Source organism: Enhydra lutris, unplaced genomic scaffold, assembly GCF_002288905.1.
Source record: "Enhydra lutris kenyoni isolate GAN:26980312 unplaced genomic scaffold, ASM228890v2 scaffoldscaffold3, whole genome shotgun sequence".
Taxonomy (NCBI): Eukaryota; Metazoa; Chordata; class Mammalia; order Carnivora; family Mustelidae; genus Enhydra; species Enhydra lutris.
Window position 1 is genome coordinate 28,088,952 of NW_019154087.1, and position 23,345 is coordinate 28,112,296.

At 35.3% G+C, this 23,345-nt stretch overlaps 1 protein-coding gene across 4 annotated transcripts in view; it reads right to left on the minus strand.

The window, feature by feature from the left end:
* The window catches only part of LOC111154080 (B-cell scaffold protein with ankyrin repeats 1), a 307,642-nt gene that overhangs the window by 152,354 nt on the left and 131,943 nt on the right, over positions 1-23,345 (minus strand). For all 4 annotated transcript variants that reach the window (XM_022513462.1, XM_022513469.1, XM_022513445.1 and 1 more), the window contains exon 7: positions 15,443-15,639. In XM_022513462.1, coding sequence (XP_022369170.1) covers positions 15,443-15,639 — 197 coding nt within the window. The remainder of the gene's footprint in view (positions 1-15,442; positions 15,640-23,345) is intronic.

The following is a 23,345-nucleotide window of genomic DNA, read 5'->3' on the forward strand; positions in this document are numbered from 1 at the left end:
GACATTTGTGTGTCTAGGACTTGTGCTTGCATTTCAGGGGAAACAGAGTTTTTGATATAACTAATTTATACCATAAATTGTGGAGGCAAGAATATTTTTCAGGCGCATTCTACAGATGATATTATGGTGTCTCCACAGCATAGGCCATTTCAAAATCACAGAAAAAAGAGTACATAATATCAGACATAAACTTCTTTACTAGATCCATTTTATTGATTGTTCTTATCATACAGCTTCATATTTAGTCTTATCCTATAATTTTTGTCCATCCACGAAATCTGTTGTTTTGCCTCTTATCTATGTTTGAGGGATGGTTTAACTTTATTTGAAAATGTTTTAACTCCTCTAGTACATGTACATATTTCCCAGAAGAATGGGTGGTCTCACCTTATTTCTTCTTTCAGAAATGCAAAAATTCCATTGACACAGAAGATACCTGATTAATGTAGGAAACAGCCACTTAGTGGATGATATGCATTACACCGTCAGCTATAATTTCATCCTGTTTTATTTTTGGAAGCTGCTTAAGCTGAGCTCTATGGTGACAGTTGTTTCTCACAAAATGGTGCCCTCTACTTTTTGACATACCACAATTTATTAAAATACTTAATTTATAAATATTTAAGAAAATGGAATTACTATAGAACAACTAATCTGAAACCACACACACACACAAAAAACCCTTAGAAAAGTCCAAATTCTGACTTCAAATCAGTGGAACTGACAGAAATTTTATGAACACATAAATTAAATTAAGTAAACAAGGGTGCCATTAGACTGAAGTGGCTCTCATATCATGGTGGCCTACTTTCAGCACACCAAAATCTAAGTCTGTAAATACCTCAAGAGTAAAAAATCAGATCCTATGGACAACCAACAACAAGTAGCTGATGAAGCTTTAGGCTTTAGCCAATCAATAAATTCCTTGCTTGGCTTCCACCTTTTCTCTAGAAAAGTCTCTCACCCCTGTTCCTGTCAGTGGAGTGCTCCTAACTACTTCCAGTTTGGCACTGCCAGATTCCAATATATGCCTCAGTTTATATTTTATCAAACACATATATAGATGTAGATATTCAAGGTATAGATATTCCTTGACTTATGATGGGTTACACCTCAATAAACCCATCATAAGTTTAAAAGATCGTCGGTCAGAAATGCATTTGGTCTATTCAACCTACCAAACAGCTTAGCTTGGCCTAGCCTACTTTATACATGCTCAGAACACTTGCATTACCCTGTAATTGGGCAAATCTTCTAACACAAAGCCTACTTCATAATAAGAATTGAATATCTCACGTAACTTTTTGAGTATTATACTAAAAGTGAAAAACTGGACAGCTGCATGTGCACAGAATGGTTTTAAGGGTTTTGGTTGTTATCCTTGTCACGGCATGGCTAACTGGGAGCTATGATTTGCTGCCACTACCCAGTAAAGGGGTTCAGACAGGTCCTCCCAGAATGTACCAAATTGGCATGTGGATTATTTTGAGCCAAAGGCAACTGAGATCCTGTGGGCTCAAGGGAAACTTTTGCCCCTCCCTTGATTACACAGAAAAATCTAAATTGGGAGTCTTTCCCAGAATAAGGGTTATTAACAGAGATAAATTTTATCTGAATGATCTGAATGTGTATGGCATGGCAAACATCTAATTACCAAACATCTACTCTTATTATTATCCTGAAAAGGGCACTTCTTTCCTATGAAATCCCAGACTCTTACCCCCTTTTCTTTAGTTCTGAATGACATGTATACCTCATTTTGCCTGTCTGTGGAATTCCCAAGTCTGTGTGGATTCCCCATATGTATACTATTAAATCTGATTTTCTCCTGTAAATCTGTCTCAGGTCAACTGCATTCCTAGTACAGCTAGAAGAATCCTTGAAGGGGACAGGAATTCTTGCTTCCTGACACCAGCATCATGGGAGAGTACTGTACTGCATATTGCTAGCCTAGGAAAAGATCTAAATTAAAAATTTGAAGTATTCTTTCAACTGAATGTACATCACTTTCTCATTGTTGTAAAGTCAAAAAATCACTAAGTTGAATCACTGTAAGTCAAACCATCATAAGTCAGGGATTATCTATACAGACATATACACACTTATATAAACATACATAATATGGCCATTGTTTAGATTCTGTTTAACATACCTACTTGCCAAAGGGTTAAACAAATCAGAGAGAGTATGGAAAAAAGCTGAATTCTATGTTTACTGAGGTTATCATGTGATCAGCTGAAATCTTTTGCTATTATTTCTTCTCTTTTAAAGATTTCATTTATTTATTTGAGAGAGAGAGTGCACACATGCACATGTGAATGGGGGAGGGGCAGAAGAAAAAGGAGAGAGAGAATCTCAAGCAGACATCCCACTGAGTGTGGAGCCCAACGTGGGTCTTGATCTCGCAACCCTGAGATCATGACATGAGTGGAAATCGAGAGAAGGATGCTTAACCTACTGAGCCACCCAGGCATACCCTTTTGCAGTATTTCTTAATGTTTGTTTGTTTATTTATTTATTTATTATTTATTTATATCATATTCAGTTATCCGCTATCTAGTACTGATGTCTTAAGGGAGGTTCTATTAGCATTTTGGACAGACCCATTCTTCATCCCCTGTTGATAGTGAGTAAGACTTCAGGCATGAAAGTACATTTGCCTGCATTCCCAAACACCTTCTAGGAATTACGTGGAAACACTACAAAGATCTGAAATAAACTTCATTTTCTTTTAAGGAAACATTTGATGTGATTCTCATGATATTTTCCTCAAACAATTTAGGAACCTACTCCTGGATTGTTATGGATTTTTATTGCTTCATCTAAGGCCCATCTGTCTGCTTTTATCTTTCTGCCTTCTGGGGTTCTGTGTATCTCTTGCTTCATCTCTGGCACTCCAGCTCTCTGTCCTCTGAGAAGAACTCAATACCTGGGTACAGTCCCAGTAGCAAATAGCAACATGACAGAATGAATCTACGCTCAGAGTATTTCCTCATCTTGATTTGTACCATTGAGTGATTGAGAGAAAAAAAAATCATAGAAGGAAATTTAAAATAAAATTAATACTTGTGTTAGGGTTCTCCACAGAAACAAAACCAATATTTTATATATGAGTGTGTGTGTGTGTGTGTGTGTGTGTGTGTATACATATATATGCAGATAATTATTATAAAGAACTGACTCACATAGTTATGTCTGGAAAGCTTCAAGATCTGCAGGGCAAGTCAACAAGTTGGTAACCCAGGAGAGCTGATGGTGTAGCTCCAGCAAAGGCCAGCAGACTGAAGACCGAGGAAGAACTGATGTTTCAGTGTGAGTTCAAAAGAAGGAAAAAGCTGAAGTCCCAGTATAAAGGAGATTTAGTCTTTCTGTTCTACTTAGGACTTCAACAGATTGGATGAGGCCCACACTCATTAAAAAGAGCAATATGCTTTACTCAGTCTGTTGATTCAAATGTTACTCTCATCCAAAAACACCATTGCAGACACACCCCCATGATATTTGATCAAAGAGCCAGGCAACCCATTGTCTAGTCAGGTCAACATAAAATTAACCATCACATACTCTTGAGAGTCAGTAAAACTATAGTGATAAAATAGTTCAGAAAAGAAGCAAAGGTATTAGCTAACTTAATCTGACTTCTTAAAACTAGAATTTGTTCTTTTCTTTTTCTTTATTTTTAAAGGTGCTTTAGTGCATCTGCATGAAACACAGGTGAAACTGAATTTGCACCCAGACTTCCATTTGCATTGAATCATATGTGAGGTACTACAATAATTTTATGCAGAAAAGTCTTCTTTCAGATTTATAGTAGGGTAAGCTGTTAGAGAAAACACTAAAAAAGGTTATGTGTGCCTTTCTGAAGTATGGAGATCTGGTCTAGTGCAGTGTTAAAGCATGCAAGCTAGAGGTACCTTGTCTGAATTCAAACCTCAGCTCTACCTCTTGCCAGCTATGTGACTTTGGGCAGTCACTTAATCAATCTACACTACATACATTTATCTTTAAAATGGGGATAATAAAACATAGCTATTATCATAAAGCAGTAAAACATCTATCAGTACATAGCAAATTCTGTATAATATTTTGCTAATTCTATTATTTTTGATTCTTACACTAATCTGTTTTTTCCAAAGTACTTAACTGCTGGTTGGAGATTGGATATGGGGGCAAAGTTTATGGTAGAATTTTGAAGGACAGATAATAAAGAACACTTGTTCTTCCTTCCTCCTTATAAATGTGAGCTCAAGGGGAGTGACTGGTCTGTCTTGTATTACTGTAAATATAGTAATATCCAGCATAGAGTATATTCTTAATATTTGTAGAAACTGTTTTTTTAATGCAACAAATACAATTAATGGATATATAGGTATGCGTGTGTGAGGGAGAGCATCTGCTGAGAGCCACTGTGTGGGTATAGCAGATACAATGGTAAACAAACATAAGCTTGTGAGGAATTTTACAGTTCTGTGGGACAGATATTAAACACATATCCACATACATTAATATGTAATTATAAACTCTGATGTACTACTGTCAAATTGATAGTGTGATAAAGGAAATAGAGTCTAGGCTTGAATTTGTTAATATATGAATTATATTAACACATGATTATGTTATGAAGATACCACAATATCTAATATTAAATGGAGATCTATATTTATAACACTTGATATTAAGCATAATGTGACAAATTCCCATTTTTATAACTACATTTAAATTGAATTTCATTTTTTTAATTAAAATTATTCGTAGCATATATCATTTCCTGAAATTACCTTGTTTGTTTATTCATTTACTATCTTTCCACCACTAAGTAGAATATAAGCACAAGGGAAAGGCTAACAGCATTAGCTTACTGTTGCTAAATACCAATCTCTACTACTCAGATTATGACCACTTAAGTTTTTCTGGGAATTGAAAACCTCTACTGACTTAATAAGTAGAAAACAGACTAAAAAACAAAACAAAACAAAACAAAACCATATTCATTCTCTGTTTGAGGGATGTTACAGTATAACCTGTTTAAAAGGAAATTTGATGAATATTATTTGCTACATTTACTTCAGGAGTAATATCCTAAACAGGACAGAAAAAAATTCATAATATGGACTATTCATGCATCATTTATGCAATTTTTAAAATTATAAAATATTAGGTATTAAAATAACTCTTAAACTAACTGAAATATTAAAATACGTTCATGAGGAAGTTTCAAAATTATGATAAGCTTTATAAATTCCAAAGGCCTTTGTATATATAATTTGGAAAATTACAACATTCTGATAGTTAATAAAGTGGATTTCAGAGAAAAATATAAGTACAGAGTTTTCTCTGTTCTCCTTCCCTCCTCTAACAATCCTATTGTATCAGATACAGAATGAGTGCTCAATAAATATGGGGGAGTGATTTTAGTGATAACAATATAACATTGAGGTCACATTCGATTTAGAAGCATCTTATGGGTATAAGGTTGGAATACAAGGGCAGAGAGCATAAGCAGATTGGAGGCGAGGACCTGGCTCACTCAGTATTTATTATTAAAATTTAGATCATTCTGGCTCCCTTTGTGCTGATACAAAAATCCATTCCCTTTCTCTTCCACTTTTATAGTCTATGCTAAAATTGGGAAGAATCATTCTAATCGTTACAGAATTCACATAATGAGACCCTAAAGTTAGTAGGTTCTTATTATTTTTACAGCTAGCGTTCTCTTTTGGAAGCCATCTGATGAAGATTCTGGCTCCAAATTTCACTAACTCTCCAACTTATGAGCCTCCACTTCCCAAAATATAAAGAAAGTAACAGTCCCCCAGAGAATAGTGGAGAACATGGAAAAGGGAAGTGTGCATAGAACCTCTAGCCCAACCACATATGTAACAGGTCTTCAGCAAATAATCAACTCCAAGACCTCCCATTCCCACGATGCTATTGTAATCGTCTGCCGGCTTGTTCAGCAATGCGGTCCAATACTGCGGTAATGAGCTAGATTGCTCGGATAATTGGCATTCTCCCCACCCAATGCAAGATTGATAGATTCAATATAAATCTATGCAGTAACCCATTCTTGTAATAGAGAGTTCTCATTAAGGAAATGGATTAATTGGCTTACTGATATTTTAGTGAGAGCCAGATTTGAATAAGTGGACTCGGCAGTACAGAGAAAAAGCAAATTAAACACTAATAAAGGCAGAGAGGTTCTTGTTTTGAATGAAGTCTAAGCCACAGGCTCAAATTGAGGATTTGAGTCTAAGATTTGTCAATGCAAGTGGACATTAATGTCTGACAGATGAAAACACTCTGATTTTTACCTCTGTCAGCTCCCTTTCTCTCCAAGATACTCATCCCAGCTGGAGGCTGTGTCTCTCCTCCCCTAAATGATTTTCACCAGATTTCTAACCCGTTGGAGGGAATGTATGTCTGATAGAGAATATGCTTCACACTTGTTTCCACACACAGCTGATAAGACACACCCAATAATATTTGGGAAAACTAAATTAGAGTAAAATATTCACCAGAATCATTCCCAAAGTATCATGGTGCTCATGCACCCTTAGAAGATGTTATCTTAATCTCTCTGTTCTCCCAGTGAATCACTGTTCCATCTTTTCAACATTTGGAAGGACTTTTTATTATGATTAATTTTTAAGGAGAAATATATAAATATACACGTATAAATGGACATACACACATATTGTTGGTATTCGCATCCTTCTATCCTATTCAAGCATGTAATTTCCTCAACCCTTTTTTATGATTCATTTATTTATTCAGAGAGAGAGAGAGGGAGGAAGTGGTGGAGGGAGAGGAAGAGAGAAAATCCTCAAGCAGACTCCCTACTGAGCATGGAGTCCAACATGGGGCTCGATTCCAGGACCCTGAGATCATGACCTGAGCAGAAATCCAGAGTTGGCCCCTTAAGCAACTAAGCCACCCAGGTTCCCCAATTTCTTCAATCTTTATTATTTTTTTAAAGACTTTATTTACTTGAAAGAGAGAAAGAATGATAAAGAGCAAGCACATGAGCAGGTGGAGGGGCAGAAGGAGAGGGACATGCAGACTCCCTGCTGAGCAGGGAGCCCAATGTGGGGCTAAATCCCAGGACCCGGAGATCATGGCCTGAGCCTAAAGCAGACACTTAACCCACTGAGCCACCCAGGCGCCTTCTTCAATCTTTAAAAAAATGAAAAACCAACACCTCTATTGACCCCATGTTCCCTATTGGCTACAATACCTTTTCTCTCCTCCCTTTATAGTAAAATACCCCAAAGAACTGTCTCTCTCTAATCATGTCATGGCTTGTTACCTCTCCCACACCTCTAACTGTACCTCCTGCTCTCAGGTACTTCCCACAAACTGCTTTCGATGGCCACAGTGATAAACCCAAAGGTGGATTCTCTGTCCTTATCTTAGTTAACTTGTCAGTAACACTGCGCACAGTTGACTACCTCCTCTGTGAAAATTTCCCTCTCTCTGGCTTTTTCCTGATGTCTCTTTCTACCTCATTATTTTCTGCTGTTACCCCCATCACTTCAACTTCTAAACTTCGCAATGTCTAATAAGTCTTTAAAATTTAACATTCCTAAAACCAAACTACGGATCTTCCCTAGCAAACTGCTTCTTCACACAATCTTCCTCATCTCAATACATAGGAAGCAATTCATTCCTTGTACCAAAATCCTTGGAGACATCAGTGACTACTCACTTCTTTTCCATTTTGCTGCCAAATAATCAGTAAATCTGTTGGCTTTCCTGTAAAATACCGGAATATTTCTAATCTGACCACTTCTCACTGTTATCCTAGTCTAAACTGCTATCATTTTGTCATTTATCTTCTGGATGATTGGGATGGTCTCCAATCAGTTCTCATCTCTCCTGCTCTTGCCCTCTACAGTCTGTTGTCAAAGTAGCAGTTAGAGAGTTAAATCAGAACTTGTCATACCTCTCTTTGGAATTCCTTAATGGCCTTCTTCTCCCAATTCCTCACCATTCCCTACACTACTCTTCAGATACTGGCCTGTGTGACCTTTCTGACCCTATTACAATTCTCCTTCTAGCTCGTTTATTCTGTTTCAGTAACACCTGCCAACTTGCTCTTTTATGGACATGTCAGGCACATCCACCCCTGGGTCTTGGTGTTCACTGTGCTAGTTTTCTCTTACTGGAACTGTTTTCCTCTAGATATCTGCATGGTTTTCATAGCTTTAAAGTTATTACCAAAAGGCTGCCTTTATAGTGAGGACTTCTCCATTACTCATTTCAAAACTGCCACCCAAATCTCCCCCCATGTACCACCCAACACAATGCCATGCTTCCTATTTCTACTTGGTGTTAAACACTAATGTCCATTTGACACATTATATGTCCTATTTGTTTATGGTCTTTTTTTTTTTTCCCATTAGAGTTTAAATTCTATGACAACAGGAGTTTTGGTCTGTTTTGAATTCCCAGTGTCTAGAACAATACTGATACATAATAGGTACTCAAGAAATACTTATTGAATAAGTCAATGATTTGACTTGCCAAACTAAAATGAAAGAGATTATTGATTTTCCAGTTCAAGTGAAAGTTGATTAATTTATTTAAAACAAACCCAATATTTAGACTTCAACTGGTACCATCTATTTTTCTTTTATATTTTTGGAGGCAAAATAAGTCAGACATAATCTTTAATTTCTCACATCCATATATATCCAAGGAAGGTGTTGCTACATAAGGAGAATGAAGAAATCATCCTGCTTGGCGCAGAGCTATGATATCTGATGAATATTCTTTTTTTAAAAAATATATATGGTTCTCCATTTTTCTCATGTAATCTGACCTTGGAGAGGGCTTTATATAAAGTAGAAACCATGCCACAATACCAGTAGAGATGTATATACTCTGTCTTCACTGGATTACATTAAATACTTTTTCATATCCTCAACCACCAAGAATGACTGAAATTCAAAGTCAATTAATAGACAAGAATTTCTAAGATTCCTATTTTCCCAGTGAAATTTCAATTCATTTGCTTTTGTATACTTTCATTCTAAAAGCATATCATTGTGTTTATTTCATGAGATCTACTCACTAAAGCTATGGTGTCAATACTGATTGCTCTAATTAACATTTGTGATTAATTTTGCACTCACTGAAATTGCATTTCCTTTTGACCAGCAGGCATGTAAGTGACAGCACGAGACGATCTGTTCTACACAAGCTAATTGGTTTCAATGAAGCCAGAGAAAAACAAAAGATCTCAAGTTTGGAAGGTTTCTGAGGAATTAGAAGACAAATAATTATAAAAACATAAGGCTGCTAGGGACTTTAAAGACCATTTAGCCACCATAAGCAGGGGTGCGACCCTTCTTAGGATACTGGAGACTGCCCATGTCTGAAGCAAATACATCAAAGATAACAATGTTTGCAAACTGTACCTGGAGTCTTAAGCCAGGAGAAAGGCCCAAGTTAAAGGCAATGACTTAGTTGTCAGTCATAAGAAAAGATTGTATAGGAAGAACTTTAGCTGTTGGGGTAAGAGAAGAAATTCATGAGGGATCAGTGGAAATTTAGGGAGATGGCAGGGTCATGGAAACCTATGCCAAAGCCTGAGCCAAAGGACACCTTAGAGGAAGCCAATGGATCTGATCTATGGTAGATTATTCATGGCCTTTGAGAGAGCAGCTTCAGAGCGAAATGAAGAGCTATAACTTCAGTTAATTTTGATATTGAAAAACAAATTGAAGAGAAAGCAGAGCTGTTGGAATGTGTGTGTGTGTGCGCATACACACAGATGTACATGTATGTATTTGAACATGTTTGTTCAGGGAGGAGTCAGTAAAATGGGAAAGATTAATGATGCAAGAAGAAGAGACAGTATGATTGATGGGGAGAACTAAAATTGATTTAAACAACAACAAATCAAAGGAAAGAAGGTGGATGCAATATAATTTATTGTGGATCTACTATGTACTTAATACTTTCACATTTATTTTGTCAGGTCCTAAAAACACCCATAAGGAATTATTTTTTTCCATTTGCAGATATAGAAACCGATGCCAAGAGAAAGCGAAGAGATTGTTCAAGGATGCAAACTTGGTATATGATGAAATCAGGATTCAAATCCAGAGCTGGCTGAATCCCAAGGCCCTATGTGTAGAGAAAAATGGAAAATTTGGCAAACAAGAGAGAGGAGTTGAGGGAATTTAACAGGATGTTTAGAGCTGCAGAGTTAGAGTATTAAAACTGGGTTTGCAGACTTACAGAGGAACAAAATTCTGTAATAGCCACTATGGTGCATTTAATGGGATTTTAGGAAGAGGTTGCTAAGTAGTTCCAAAAGTATAACTGAAACATGAATTTGTAATGCTTGCAGTCGAGTGCAGTTATGTGACTTGTTCCAGGGTCTTCGGTTCTAACAGAACATCAATATTGAACATAGGCCAGAGTTTTAAAATTCATTGTAGGCTGGCCTATTAAAAATATATGCTGAAGTTAGCAGTTGGGATATTTGTCCATGAATTCTCTAAAACTAAACTTTAAAAAAAATCCTGAATATAAAGAGAATATGACCAACTATTTTATTTACATCATGGGACCTAGTTAAGCATATTATTGGGTAAGTGAGATCAAACAAGCTCTTAAACTGGACACTTAGCTTCTGCCTCATCAAGAGTAAATACATACTGAGCACCTTCTGTGCACCCAACAGTGGGATGGGAAGGGAACCCATTGCCCATTATGCGCTTCTAGACTTACGGGAAGAAAAACCCCATTGGCAAAGAGGAGTATGCTGCTATTTAGCCTGAATTAGTATATACTAACATATACTTAACTAAATGAGCAATTTACTAGAGAAAAAATAGTATGTACAACACCAAGTGAGCAATGCTAAGTGAGGTTCACTGGCCTAAACATGAAGTCTAATTTCTAATTTCTCATTTCTGAATAATAGCTTCTCTATACCAGTCAATCATTGCTTTATGAAGGGATTCTCAAAGTGTTTCAACATCTACTTCTCTGTACTTTCATTCCAAACTCTGGACCATTTGAAAAAATTCCAGCGTCATTGTCTGACATATATTAGAGGAGCAGAATCTCCGTCTCTCGTATACACACAGACACACACAGACACACACACACACACAAGCCCACTGTCCACAGGGTCGAAGAGTAGTGTTGGGGTAAGTCAATGAGAGCAAGATGTCACAGAAATCTCATCAGAGGTGTGAACAATAGAAAGATTTCCAGTGAAGAGTCCTTCTGAAAAGCCAGCTAGAGAAAGTGCATGGAAAGCTGATTTTCTGTTTCCTAAAATTTTAATGAAAATGACTTATGATTAAGATCTTATTCACACACACATAAAACTACATAAGAGAACACTGTGGTGGAAGAAAAAGATAATCTGAATGTTGCTCCAAAGAGAAGTAAAATCTGTTCTCCAACTCTACTTTCAGCCAAGAGAGGAGGATAGATCTCTAACTCCCTGTCCATTTACACACTGATGTTATCATTTTGTTAAGTGTGCTAAACTGGAGATGGATGGGGTGACATAGTCTGGATAATATAGGAAATATTACATATTATTTTGTTTAAAACACGTTCTAATTTTTGCTGTACACGCTGAATCACAAAGTATGACTTAATTTGTGGCCAAGTTTTGGTTTATTTTCAATTTTTCAGCTATTTTTTGTATTTAAAAGTTTGACTTTTTAGAGGGCTGAATTAGTTGTCAATATTACTTTTTGTTATTTGCAATAGTCTGAGATTTCCTCAAGAAATTTTTTAAGTAAATCGTGGTTCACATTCGGTTGTAGATTTAAATACCAACCCTTACCATCTTTGTTCATCCACCTTTCAGAGTGATTCTCCCAGGAGACATTGTCAGAAACCAAAAATAGAGTAATTTATTTGAAAGACCATAGAAATATATGGTATTATTATCTGTAATAGTACTGAAAACCTGAAAAGAAATGTAGGTATTAATTTGATGATGTTCTTAAAACATGAAAGCTATGCATTCACAATAAAAAGGTTCTGTTCATATATTAAGTATAAATTATTAGCTTCTCAAAAGAAAAATGTCATGAAGAAATGTAAGAGATGTGATTTGAAGCTTCTTCTCTTCATTTTTCTTTTTATTCATATAGTTTCACTAAGATATGGCACCTGTTCATTTATGAATGCTTGCCAATGGTTCTGTCTCTTTTTTTCTATGTTTTTAAAAATCACAATTGCTTTTTTCCTTCTAACCATTTTATTCAGAATGACCAAACACACTGTGTTATAATTCTCTGTGAAATTCTAGAATTAATAGTGTTTCACTGATGGGGGATTGGAAAGAATTGAACACATCAGTCAATCAGTTGGGGGCAAAATATGTTTGAATTTAAAAAATATATATTTCTTCTGTACAGAAATATGGTTCATTGGATTGTAACCCTCAAACCTGGAAGAATATCTACTCCTTTCAACAATTCTGAAACAATGATTAATGGAAAGGCTTTTTGTAATGGAAAGCCTGAACACATATGTCACAATCTTAGATTTATCAGAATGTGATTATAACATTAAAGCTATGTAAATACTATTAAAGAAACAAAGTATTATAGCAGCATAATGAGATTGTGCATTTTTTTCTCTATCAGATTTAGATACACTCTTAAAAAGACTTAGCTACTATAATTTAGAATATAAAATTTCAACGTGTGTTTATCTGGCATACTTTCACTAAGAAGATAAGATGTTTGGATTTATTTAAATAAAACTCATAATGAGAAGAATAATCAGAAAAATAAATCAACAGGAAACACACTTTCCCATGTGTGTCACAACCTGAAATATATTTGTTCCTGTTTCCTTAACCACGCATTTGCGAAAAGGCCTTAGGCAGCTTACAAAATTGTTATATTTAATTATTCATAACCATAATATGCCCTTATAAAACTGCTGTCCCAGAGACACCTGGATGTCTCAGTGGGTTAAGCCTCTACTTTTGGCTCAGGTCATGATCTCAGGGTCCTGGGATGGAGCCCTGCAGCAGGCTCTCGGCTCAGCAGGGTGCCTGCTTCCCTTTCTCTCTCTGCCTGCCTCTCTGCCTACTTGTGATTTCTCTCTGTCAAATAAGTAAATAAAAATCTTTAAAAAATAAATAAAACTGCTGTCCCTAGTAACTGTTACAGTTACTTCCTTACTGACATCAGAACATTCACAAAGTAATTCATCTATCCCACCTATAATGGCAATGTCTACTATAGACATTCTGGCAAAATGTTAATGGCTCACAAAGGGACAAGATATAGAAAATCACTTAATAAATTTCATAGCATAAATGATCAAGTATAACTGCAAAATTAGAATGCAGCCATTATAAAAGAGTGAACAGTGACTTAAAGGCAATAATTTCTATCTAGGCTATCCATGCTAATCTATGAACAGAATTTCTTCATTATGAATGAGTAGCTTTCATTTTTTTGAGAATGTTATCTAGTTAACACCTACACTTCTTTCATGTTTTCAGTACCAGCATAGATAATAATACCATAATACCACCAGTTTGTATCATTGCTATTACTGCAAGAGCAGAGGTACAAATACAAATACAGATGTGAGAGAAAAAGAAAATTATTTCCCATATCCATCAAATCCTACCTTTGAACTTAAGTTCATATCTAGTTTCATGTTATTTATGGGGCACATGCAGTTTGCATGGGGCTGCACCTGTTAAAAGCTGAGTCTTCACTGGAGAATGAAAAGTGAAAGCATCACTCTGAAAATCAGGGTTTATCTTAGAAACTAACCTTGGATGCTACAGACTTTCATAAAAAATTTTAACTTAAGTCCACCAGTGGTTAACAATTTGAGAAGAGCGTTGTAAAGAATTGACACAGGCAACCCAGGGACACTGCACAAGAGTACTGTAGGCAAATATGCTCAAGGCTGAACTGATTCATTGACTTACCTGGGACATATACCATATACCATATACTGGTCAATGACTGTAGAGAGTAGATACTTACTAAAATGAATACACTCATTAGATACATGAGAGTCACAATCTGAAATCTTTTTAGGAATAAAAATAATTCTTATTCCTGATTTGAAGGATATAGAATAAAAATAGGTACCTTTTCAATTTTGTTACAAAACTTCATTTCTGTATTTGTTTATTTATTTATTCATTTCTGTATTTATTTTAAATAAAAACAACAGATTTCTATTGTGCTATTTCTTAAAAGTGAGAAAAAAGATAGATTGGTTATCATTTCACTCTCTGAAATCTATAAATATCAATGGTTTATAAAGTCTAACATTACATTGACTTAATCTAATAATCAGAATGAATGCTAAAAACGACCCAGAGCTTCCAGTAGCATTTCAATGTTCTATATTAACTGTTCATTGGCAATAAAATTATTTATCTTCTGGGAATCCAAAGACAAATTTTGACATATTCACCAAGACAATTATTGTTCCAAACAGCCATCAGAAGCATAATTCACTTTCTTTTTTTTTTTTTTTTAAAGATCTTATTTATTTGACAGACAGATATCACAAGTAGGCAGAGAGGCAGGCAGAGAGAGAGGGGGAAGCGGGCTCCCTGCTGAGCAGAGAGCCCGATGCGGGGCTGGATCCCAGGACCCTGGGATCATGACCTGAGCTGAAGGCAGAGGCTCTAACCCACTGAGCCACCCAGGCGCCCCCATAATTCACTTTCTTGAGCAAAATGTACATACATTTCTTTTGTTACAAGAGAAAATAATTTCTCTTCTAAAGCTGATCATAAAAATACAAAGTGTATTCTATATACTAAGGTAGTATCTCCTCCTTCAAGATCTTCTCTTGGTTGTATTCTTACTAATGCTAAGCTAATATCTTCTGAAATTTGGGGCTTCAATCTCCATAATAAGGCTCTGGGACTTAACAGAGAAAATGAATCACATATGAGAAACAAATTTAAGTAACATGAATAAACTTTTTATGGAATAGACTTTTTGAATGATTATCAAAATGTTTTCCTTCAACCTAATAATTATCTAATTTCATAGCCTAATAGTGTCTTACTTAGACACTTAGACTCTTGAATGAAAAAATAATAAAGGTAATGGGTTTTCATTGCTTTTTCACCATCTCCTCTTCAATATGGAACAGACTATAGAGAAGCCAGAAAGACAAGTTTTAAAAAAGAGCTACTTGGGGGAGGAAGCATGGAGTCAGAGCTGGTTTATAGTGATAATAAAACAAGTTGACCTATCTTGCAAAAAGCTTTTTAACACAATGAATTACTCAGGACCAAAAGACACTACAAAGTGGCCTAGCAGTAGCATCATTTCCAAAAGAGCAGTGTGTCCATGCGCGTGCATACGGCGTGCGCATGCGCATGCACACACACACACACGCACACACATGCGCTTTATAAAAGAGTTTTAGAGATAAAATGGAAAAAAAAAAAAACTCTTACTGAAAAGTCTTCAAAGATTTTCTTGAGTTCTTTGTGACCATGCCTTTCAGCAATATGTGCTGGATCTGAACCCGCGAAATTTTTCATCTTAGATGCCCAGGTTGCTCCTGAACATTGAAGCAAATGAACAGCCAAGTTCTTTAAACCAAATTTTGCTGCACAGTGGAGAAGAGTTGGGAGTTCTTTGAAATGAGTATCTATAAGCAGAAAAGGCAAAGGATTAATGTGTTTTTATCTTGTCTGGAATGCCACAAGAAAAAGTCAAACACAAGCTACTCCTAAAAGTAATTCTCACAAAATAGAACAGATTTTCAGTGTGATTTTGCATGTAAGAAACCATCAGTGGTTCTAACAATGAAGCATCTCCTTCTTTGTATTTCTCAGCATACAATAAATAGAAACTAATATTCTCACTAGCACTAATGCCCCCCTCTTACTTGGGGGGTAAGTTTAATTTGGAAAAGCACATCAACCTCTTAAATACAAAATAAAACAGAACACAAATATCATATTGTAATAACTCTTTTTTAATCTATTTCAACATTAGCCAAACACTAACAATATTAAATAGGTCCATCTATAAAACCTTTCTGTGTTTTCTATTGCCATGCTTACTTTGCTGCCTTCTGAAGGTGAGATGGACACATAATTGCTGGAAAGGTTATATGAGATTTCTATGTAAAATTTTTCTTTCAAAAAGGAACGGCAACAGAAAATACAGGTGAGCACTTTGATAAACATCTTCAGCATGGAAATTTCCATCAGGATTTTACAGCTTTCATATCAATGTTTCAGAGTTTGAGTTTCAAAATTGGTTATTAACTATCAATTAGAAGTATTAATTATGTGTAACTGTAAAACAGTGAATGTAAACAGCTATCTCAGTGAAAACACATACACACAGAAATGAGTGTTGGTTTTTATTATTCTATACTTTCACACCTAGCTGGAAAAAATGTGTCACAGAAATTACACACCAGCTTGCTTGAATAGCTGTGGCATTATCAGGAGCAAGCAACTGGAAGGCTTATGGCAACAGGAACAAAGGTGTCAAAACAAAAGTCAATTTTCTTCCATAATATTTTGGAAAACTGAATCTGGCTTCATTTACCTCTTTGCTATTTTATAGACTAAAGGAACAAAAAAGGAAATGAGGAAATGAGACTTTGAGTTTTCAATTCACTTGGGTGTCTCAGGGCAGAATAAATTATTTAGTTTGTTGGTTTATATGTTTTAATAGAAATCAAAATAAAAACCTCCAGGATACATTAAGAACATTAAGAACTTTGCTGTAAGGAAATATTTCACCCTTTAAAATGTGTTAGTACTAAATGGCTATAGGCAAATTCCATGGTTATATTTCAATGATAATGCACTGGTCCCTTCTTCTATGGTATTCTTATATTTTATGAAGATGAGCCTGTGAAAGCTGAAACTGTCTAAAGTAGGTACCATCTTCAAAATAAAAATATAGTTACTTAAAAAGGTATTAAGATATAATTATTTATTTATTTTTATTAAAGGCGCCATGAAATATAATTTTCTGTTATAATTAAACCAGGGCAAATTTAATCAAGAAAATATTGACATGATAATATCAGATTTCTATGAGTCCTTGGTTGTCTCTCTCACTGACACATCATACAATAAATAAAAAACATCGCCTGGCAATCAATGCTTTATGCATTATTCTTGCACACTGCTATTCTGGTGAAATTGTAAATCACTGTCAATGCAACTTAAAATGTTTTTATCATTAAAGAAATGTTTAATCATTTTGGGAACACAGTCACCTTTTAACCTCACCAAACCCCTGTCAGTAAATCCCTCAAGTTTCAAATAACTAATATTAGTTATATTATAATTTCAAATAACTAATATAATATTAGAAACAACAAGAACAAACTTCATTAAAAATATCTCTTGGTACATCAAAAAGTGTAACAAGGACTGGGACAAGAGGTCATGGATTTTCAGGCTGCCTTTCTTAAGGTTCTGCTACTGTGAACTGTGTTTTCTGACAAGAATGGAAGAAGTTCTATTGATTTAAGATCATAGCAATAGTAAAGGGTGCTACAGATTTGAAGGTTGGCTTCTTTATTTCCCATTTCTCTGCTTCATTTCTAGTGGCAGCTTAAAATCCATTAATATACTGGAATACTTTGTGAGGTTACAGACATGAAAGAGCCTTAGAGGGTATCTTTTTATGTTCCTAACCAGTAATAGAAATGTTGTTGTTTTTTGTTTGTTTGTTTTAAGATTTTTATTTATTTATTTGACAGAGAGAGAGAGAGCGAACAAGCACCTTTTGACGATGTAGAATACGACAGTCACAAAAGCACAGGCTTAGAGTCAGCATTCACTATGTGAACTTCAACAGGCTACTAATTATCTGAGCCTAGCCTTCTCTTCCAAAATTGTAAGGCTATTGAGATAATTAAGGGACATAACACAGAAAATGTGCCCAGCAAAGTGTCTGAAACATAATAGGCATTTGATAAATATTCTCTCTTCTTTGTCAATAGATTAAAGCATCCTTGTCCTAATTCATCTTTGTTCCAACCATAAGATCCCTCGTTCTTTTCATTACTCCAAAGTACAATCTTGAGAGCTTTACCCCAGAATAGTTGGTCCTTTATAAAATGATGAATCAGTTTTAAACTGGCCTAAATAAATCATTTACAGCAACCCTTTCTATTATCTTGGATGAGGTTATTTTACCTGCTTATTTTCATTAAGTTGGAAATGCTCAGCCTGCTAATATACATGGTCAATAATGAAAAAATTTCTAATTTAAGTTTTTTAAATTAAAATATGACAGAGCTAACCTTTCAAAGAATTTGAAATGATTCATAGGAACTATGTTGGGTTATTTTAATGTTAATTAAATCATGATCTTTAGCATTATTTTTGTAGAACATCAAATTATACTCAGCATGTGAATATAATATTATATTTATGTATATGAATAAAGATATTCATGCCAATACAGGTATGATTATGCTAAGAACTAGTTCAGGCTTTTATGTATACTCTTTATACAAATCATACTTTTTGCATTTTCACCTTGATTTGATTATTACGAGAATTTGAGATATGAATGGATTCCTCTGTATCTTGAACAGGCATGTTTGTAATCACATGATCACTAACGTTTTTGTGTAAAGATATTTGTGTTTCTGGGGCTTAAAAAAATTTTTTTATGAAAGTATGACTTAAGATTGCACTGATGAGTTTAATGAATTCTAACAATTTTATACATCCATGCAACTACCACCCAAAACAAGCAAAAGAAAGTTTCTATCATGGTAGCAAATTCTCTCGTGTCTCATTTTAGTCAATTCTCCACTTCAGAAGCAACCATTTTCTAATTTTTATCAACATAGGTAAGTTTGATTTCTTCTTGGATTTCATATAAGTGGAATCATATATGCATGTGTATTGTATTGTCTTCCAGCCTCTATTTCTGATGAGAGGTCAGATACCATTCTTAAAATTGTTTTCCTGTATGGAATGTGCTTTCCCCACTACAAACTCTTCACCCTCTCCTCCTCAACCCCTTATAACTACTTTTAAGACTTTATTTTTATTTTTGATTTTCAGCAGTTTAACTATGGTGTGTGTTGGTATGATATTTTTGTAAATTTATTCTGCTTGGGAGTTACAGGGCTTACTGAATATGTGGATTGATGTGATTCAATTTGGGTTCAATCTTGGCCATTATTTCTTCAAATTTTTTTTTGCTTCCTTCTCTGTCACTTTTACTATGGGAATACAATTACACATATGTTAGATTAGTTAATATTATTCTATGCAGCTTGGATCAGAATCGAGTCAAATTAATATGTAGATGAACTGAGCTTGTTCTTTTTTATGGCTTTACTTTGAGTTTAGATTTTTCATCTCTTTTTCAGTTTGAATAATTTATTTGAATGGTCTTCAAGTTTACTGATTCTCTTTTCCTCTTTGTTGTTTCTATGATTAACTCCATTTAATTTTTAAAAAATTTCTGATATTGTATATTTCTAGGATTTCCTTTTATTATTATATCTATTGCTCTGATAAAATTGCCGTCTTTTTATACCTGTTGCCTAACTTTTACAATAGATTCTATAATATATTTATCATAGCTTTTCTAGTATTTTATCTGATTATTTCAACATTTGGAACATTTCTGTGTCTGCTTCTAATCACTGTCTCTTTTCTTGACCAAGGATCACCTTTTTTTCCTTCTTCATATTTCTTGTAATTTTTTATTGTACTGTATTAAAGAGCTCGTAAATAATGTTTATCCCCAGAATAAGGCATACCATTGCCTCAGTCAGACAACTACATTTGGGAATGGAGTGAAATTTTTCTGTCGATGAACTGAGCTTGGTCATTTTTGCATCTTTACTTAGCTTCCATTAACAACTGGCCTCAGATATTTTGAGGGCAGGATCACAACTTTCTTCAGCACAGGTTGCCATCTGAGCCTTGCTGAGACTCAAGAAACCTCAGCTGCTGTAGAGACTGGCTGTCAGCTTTTGGGTTACCAGACATTCTTTTTTTTCTCCAGTCCTGCCTCCAGAATTCACATCAGAATATCTCTTTTAGATTTTGTGAGGCCTCTGTAGTATACTTGGTTAAGACAGACTCCTTACCATCCCAATAGCTTGGAAGTATTTCTTCCAGCTTTGATGCCTCTCTGTATTTATAACTTGCTTTCCATATGCTCTCTGTAAGCACATGGTAAAAGCTTTGGTGGGATTTGCCTCAGCAAACCTGACCCCTTTCATTCTTCAGCAGCCATGACCAGGACTTCAGGGAGGGGTCAGAATGTTTTTCAAGGAGCTCTCTCAGGTTTCCTGCCCTCTAGCTCTTGGTATACTAGCTCTGTGCACTTGTAACAGCCTACAAAAGAGAGGTAGTGGGTGATGCAGATCCAGTCTGTAATTGGAGCTCTGTGGGATTTTTGTCCATTACACTAGCCTAGTATATCCACTTAAAGTTTGCTAAACATTCAGCTGGTTTCTCTTTACTCCTCATCAATAGTGAGTTCTTGTTGCTCTGTAAAGGATAAAGGAAGTCATGAATTTCTTCTTTCTTATGAAGGACTCTTTCTGGAATTTGGTTATTTAGGTTTTTTTGTCATTAATTTTCTGCTGGATTAAAAAAGAGATACTGATTTTGAAAATCATCTTGCTTGTTGTTATAATGGGAGCAATAGCCTCTTGTGATGAACATGTAATGAGAAAGAGTCCTATTAGTCTTAGCTCATACACCATTTAGTGATTTTCTTAAATTTACATTTATTTTTATTTTTTATTAACATGTCATGTATTATTTGTTTCAGGGGGTACAGGTCTGTGATTCATCAGTCTTACAGAATTCACAGCACTCACGATAGCACATAGCCTCACCAATGTCCATCACCCAGCCACCCCATCTTTCCCATCCCCCCCCCCTCCAGCAACCCTCAGCTTGTTTCCTGAGATTAAGAGTCTCTTATGGTTTCTCAAATTCCACGTATCAGTGAGATCATATGATATTTGTCTTTCTCTGACTGACTTATTTTGTTTAGCATAATACCTTCTAGTTCCATCCACGTCATTGCAAATGGCAAGATTTCAGTTTTTGGATGGCTACATAATATTCCAGTGTGTATGTGTGTGTATACCTTATCTTCTTTATCCATTTATCTGTTGATGGACGTCTAGACCCTTTCCATAGTTTGGCTATTGTGGACATTGCTGTTATAAATAGCAATGGGGTGCACATTCTCCTTTGGATCACTGCATTTTTATCTTTAGGATAAATACCCAGTAGTGTGATTGCTGGGTTGCAGGGTAGCTCTATTTTCAACTTTTTGAGGAAGCTCCACACTGTTTTCCAGAGTGCCTGCACCAGCTTAAATTCCCACCAACAGTGTAGGAGGGTTTTCCTTTCTCTGCATCCTCACCAACATCTGTTGTTTCCTGGCTTGTTGATTTTAGCCATTCTGACTGGTGTGAGGTGGTATTTCACTGTGATTTGTATTTCCCTGATGCCAAGTGATGTGGAGCACTTTTTCATGTGTCTGTTGGTCATTTGGATGTCTTTGCAGAAATGTCTGTTCATGCCTTCTGCCCATTTCTTGATAGGATTATTTGTTCTTTGGGTGTTGAGTTTGATAAGTTCTTTATAGATTTTGGATACTAGCCCTTTATCTGATATGTCATTTGTGAATATCTTCTCCCATTCTGTTAATTGTCTTTTGGTTTTGTTGATTGTTTCCTTTGCTGTGCATACAACATTTATTTTATAAGTAGTTTATAATCTTACTTATTAGATTAAAATAATGGGTTCCTTAAGAAGATATAAAAAGTCTTATAAAATTTGCTTACTTTGTAGTGTACACCTGCTTCATTTCATGGAAATTTTCATTGAATTAATCAAGAATCACTGCAGATGTAATGAATTTTATTATCAAGGTGTAAATAAGAAGCCACAATTCACACTAAAGTGTGGTCAGTTTGCTTTTGACTTTTATTCTGGATGAAATAAATTTTCAGTTTCAGTTGTTTCAACCCACGTTTGTTGAATGCTAATTCCAGAAGAACAGAATTTAATGTCTCTCCTTTTTCAAGGAAATTCCAATTTCACTAGTTTTGCAAATAAAAATAAATAGGTGAGTTGGTACGTAGTAAAGAAATTGAGTCATATAGTTGTTTGTGCTGAGCCATTTCTAAAAGTTCAAGGTAATCCCTATAAGAGGTGGCCAATAATTAGATTGAAGTAATCAAACCAAAGCTTTCAAAAGATTAACCTTGCTCACCAGAAAAATAGAATGGGAATATACCCAAGGTTGGAATATAAGTTTTAAAAATTTAAAAGATAATGATACAAACTGGAAGTGCATGGCTTTGTAATCCATTTATTCTCATAAATCACTATCTAGAATCATAAATATTTATTCACTCAAAGTAGAATGAGCAGGTGGCCACTTTAGGACAAAACAATGAAGCACACAGCAAAGAAAAGATAAGTCAGGAGACCTGCTTTCTAATCCCAGCTCAGCCACCCAATCTGTAATGTTTAAGAAAGTTCATCTCCCTGACCTCTGACTCTTCATTTATAAAATTAGAGGGGCTGGGGACTTCTGATTTTCTTCTGGGTTAGAAGCCATGCCACAGATGGTTTTAGGGTAATTTTCCCTGAATGCTAATTAGATGTCAATTAAAAGAGTAAGGATGACATTTGTGAAGGTTGAAGAAAGGTAATAATTTTCATTCCTTTCATCATAGGATTTGGAGTCTGATAAAATGTTAATATTTCTGGAGGTCTGTAAAACAGAGCATTGCTGGGTGTATGAATCTGATTGTTCTGTGACAGGAGAAGACAAATGCAACATGTCAGGTGCCATTCTCCACATCCTGTTGAAATAGTAAACACAGAGGCCTATTTAGAATTTCAAGCAACAAAAAATACCTCTAGAGTTATTATATTTCTAAAGCCTTGACAGTGAAAATTAAATGCACAAGGGAAATAGTGTTCCATCAAATCCCTTTGCTACAGTTTTGTTATCTCTTGTATTACATAAAATATGAGTGGGGGGGCACCTGGGTGGCTCAGTGGGTTAAGCCTCTGCCTTGGGCCTAGGTCATGATCTCAGGGTCTTGGGATCAAGCCCCCCATCTGGCTCTCTGCTCAGCAGGGAGCCTGCCTCCCTCTCTCTCTCTCTCTCTCTCTCTCTGCCTCTCTGCCTACTTGTGATCTCTCTGTCAAATAAATAAATAAAATCTTTAAAAAAATATGAGTGGGAAGTGCATAGACACACACTTTAGTATTAACCTCAATTTTGGAATCACCTCATTAATTACATTAATTACATTATACCTCATTAATTACATAATTACATTCTTGTTACTAAAATAGTCTCTTA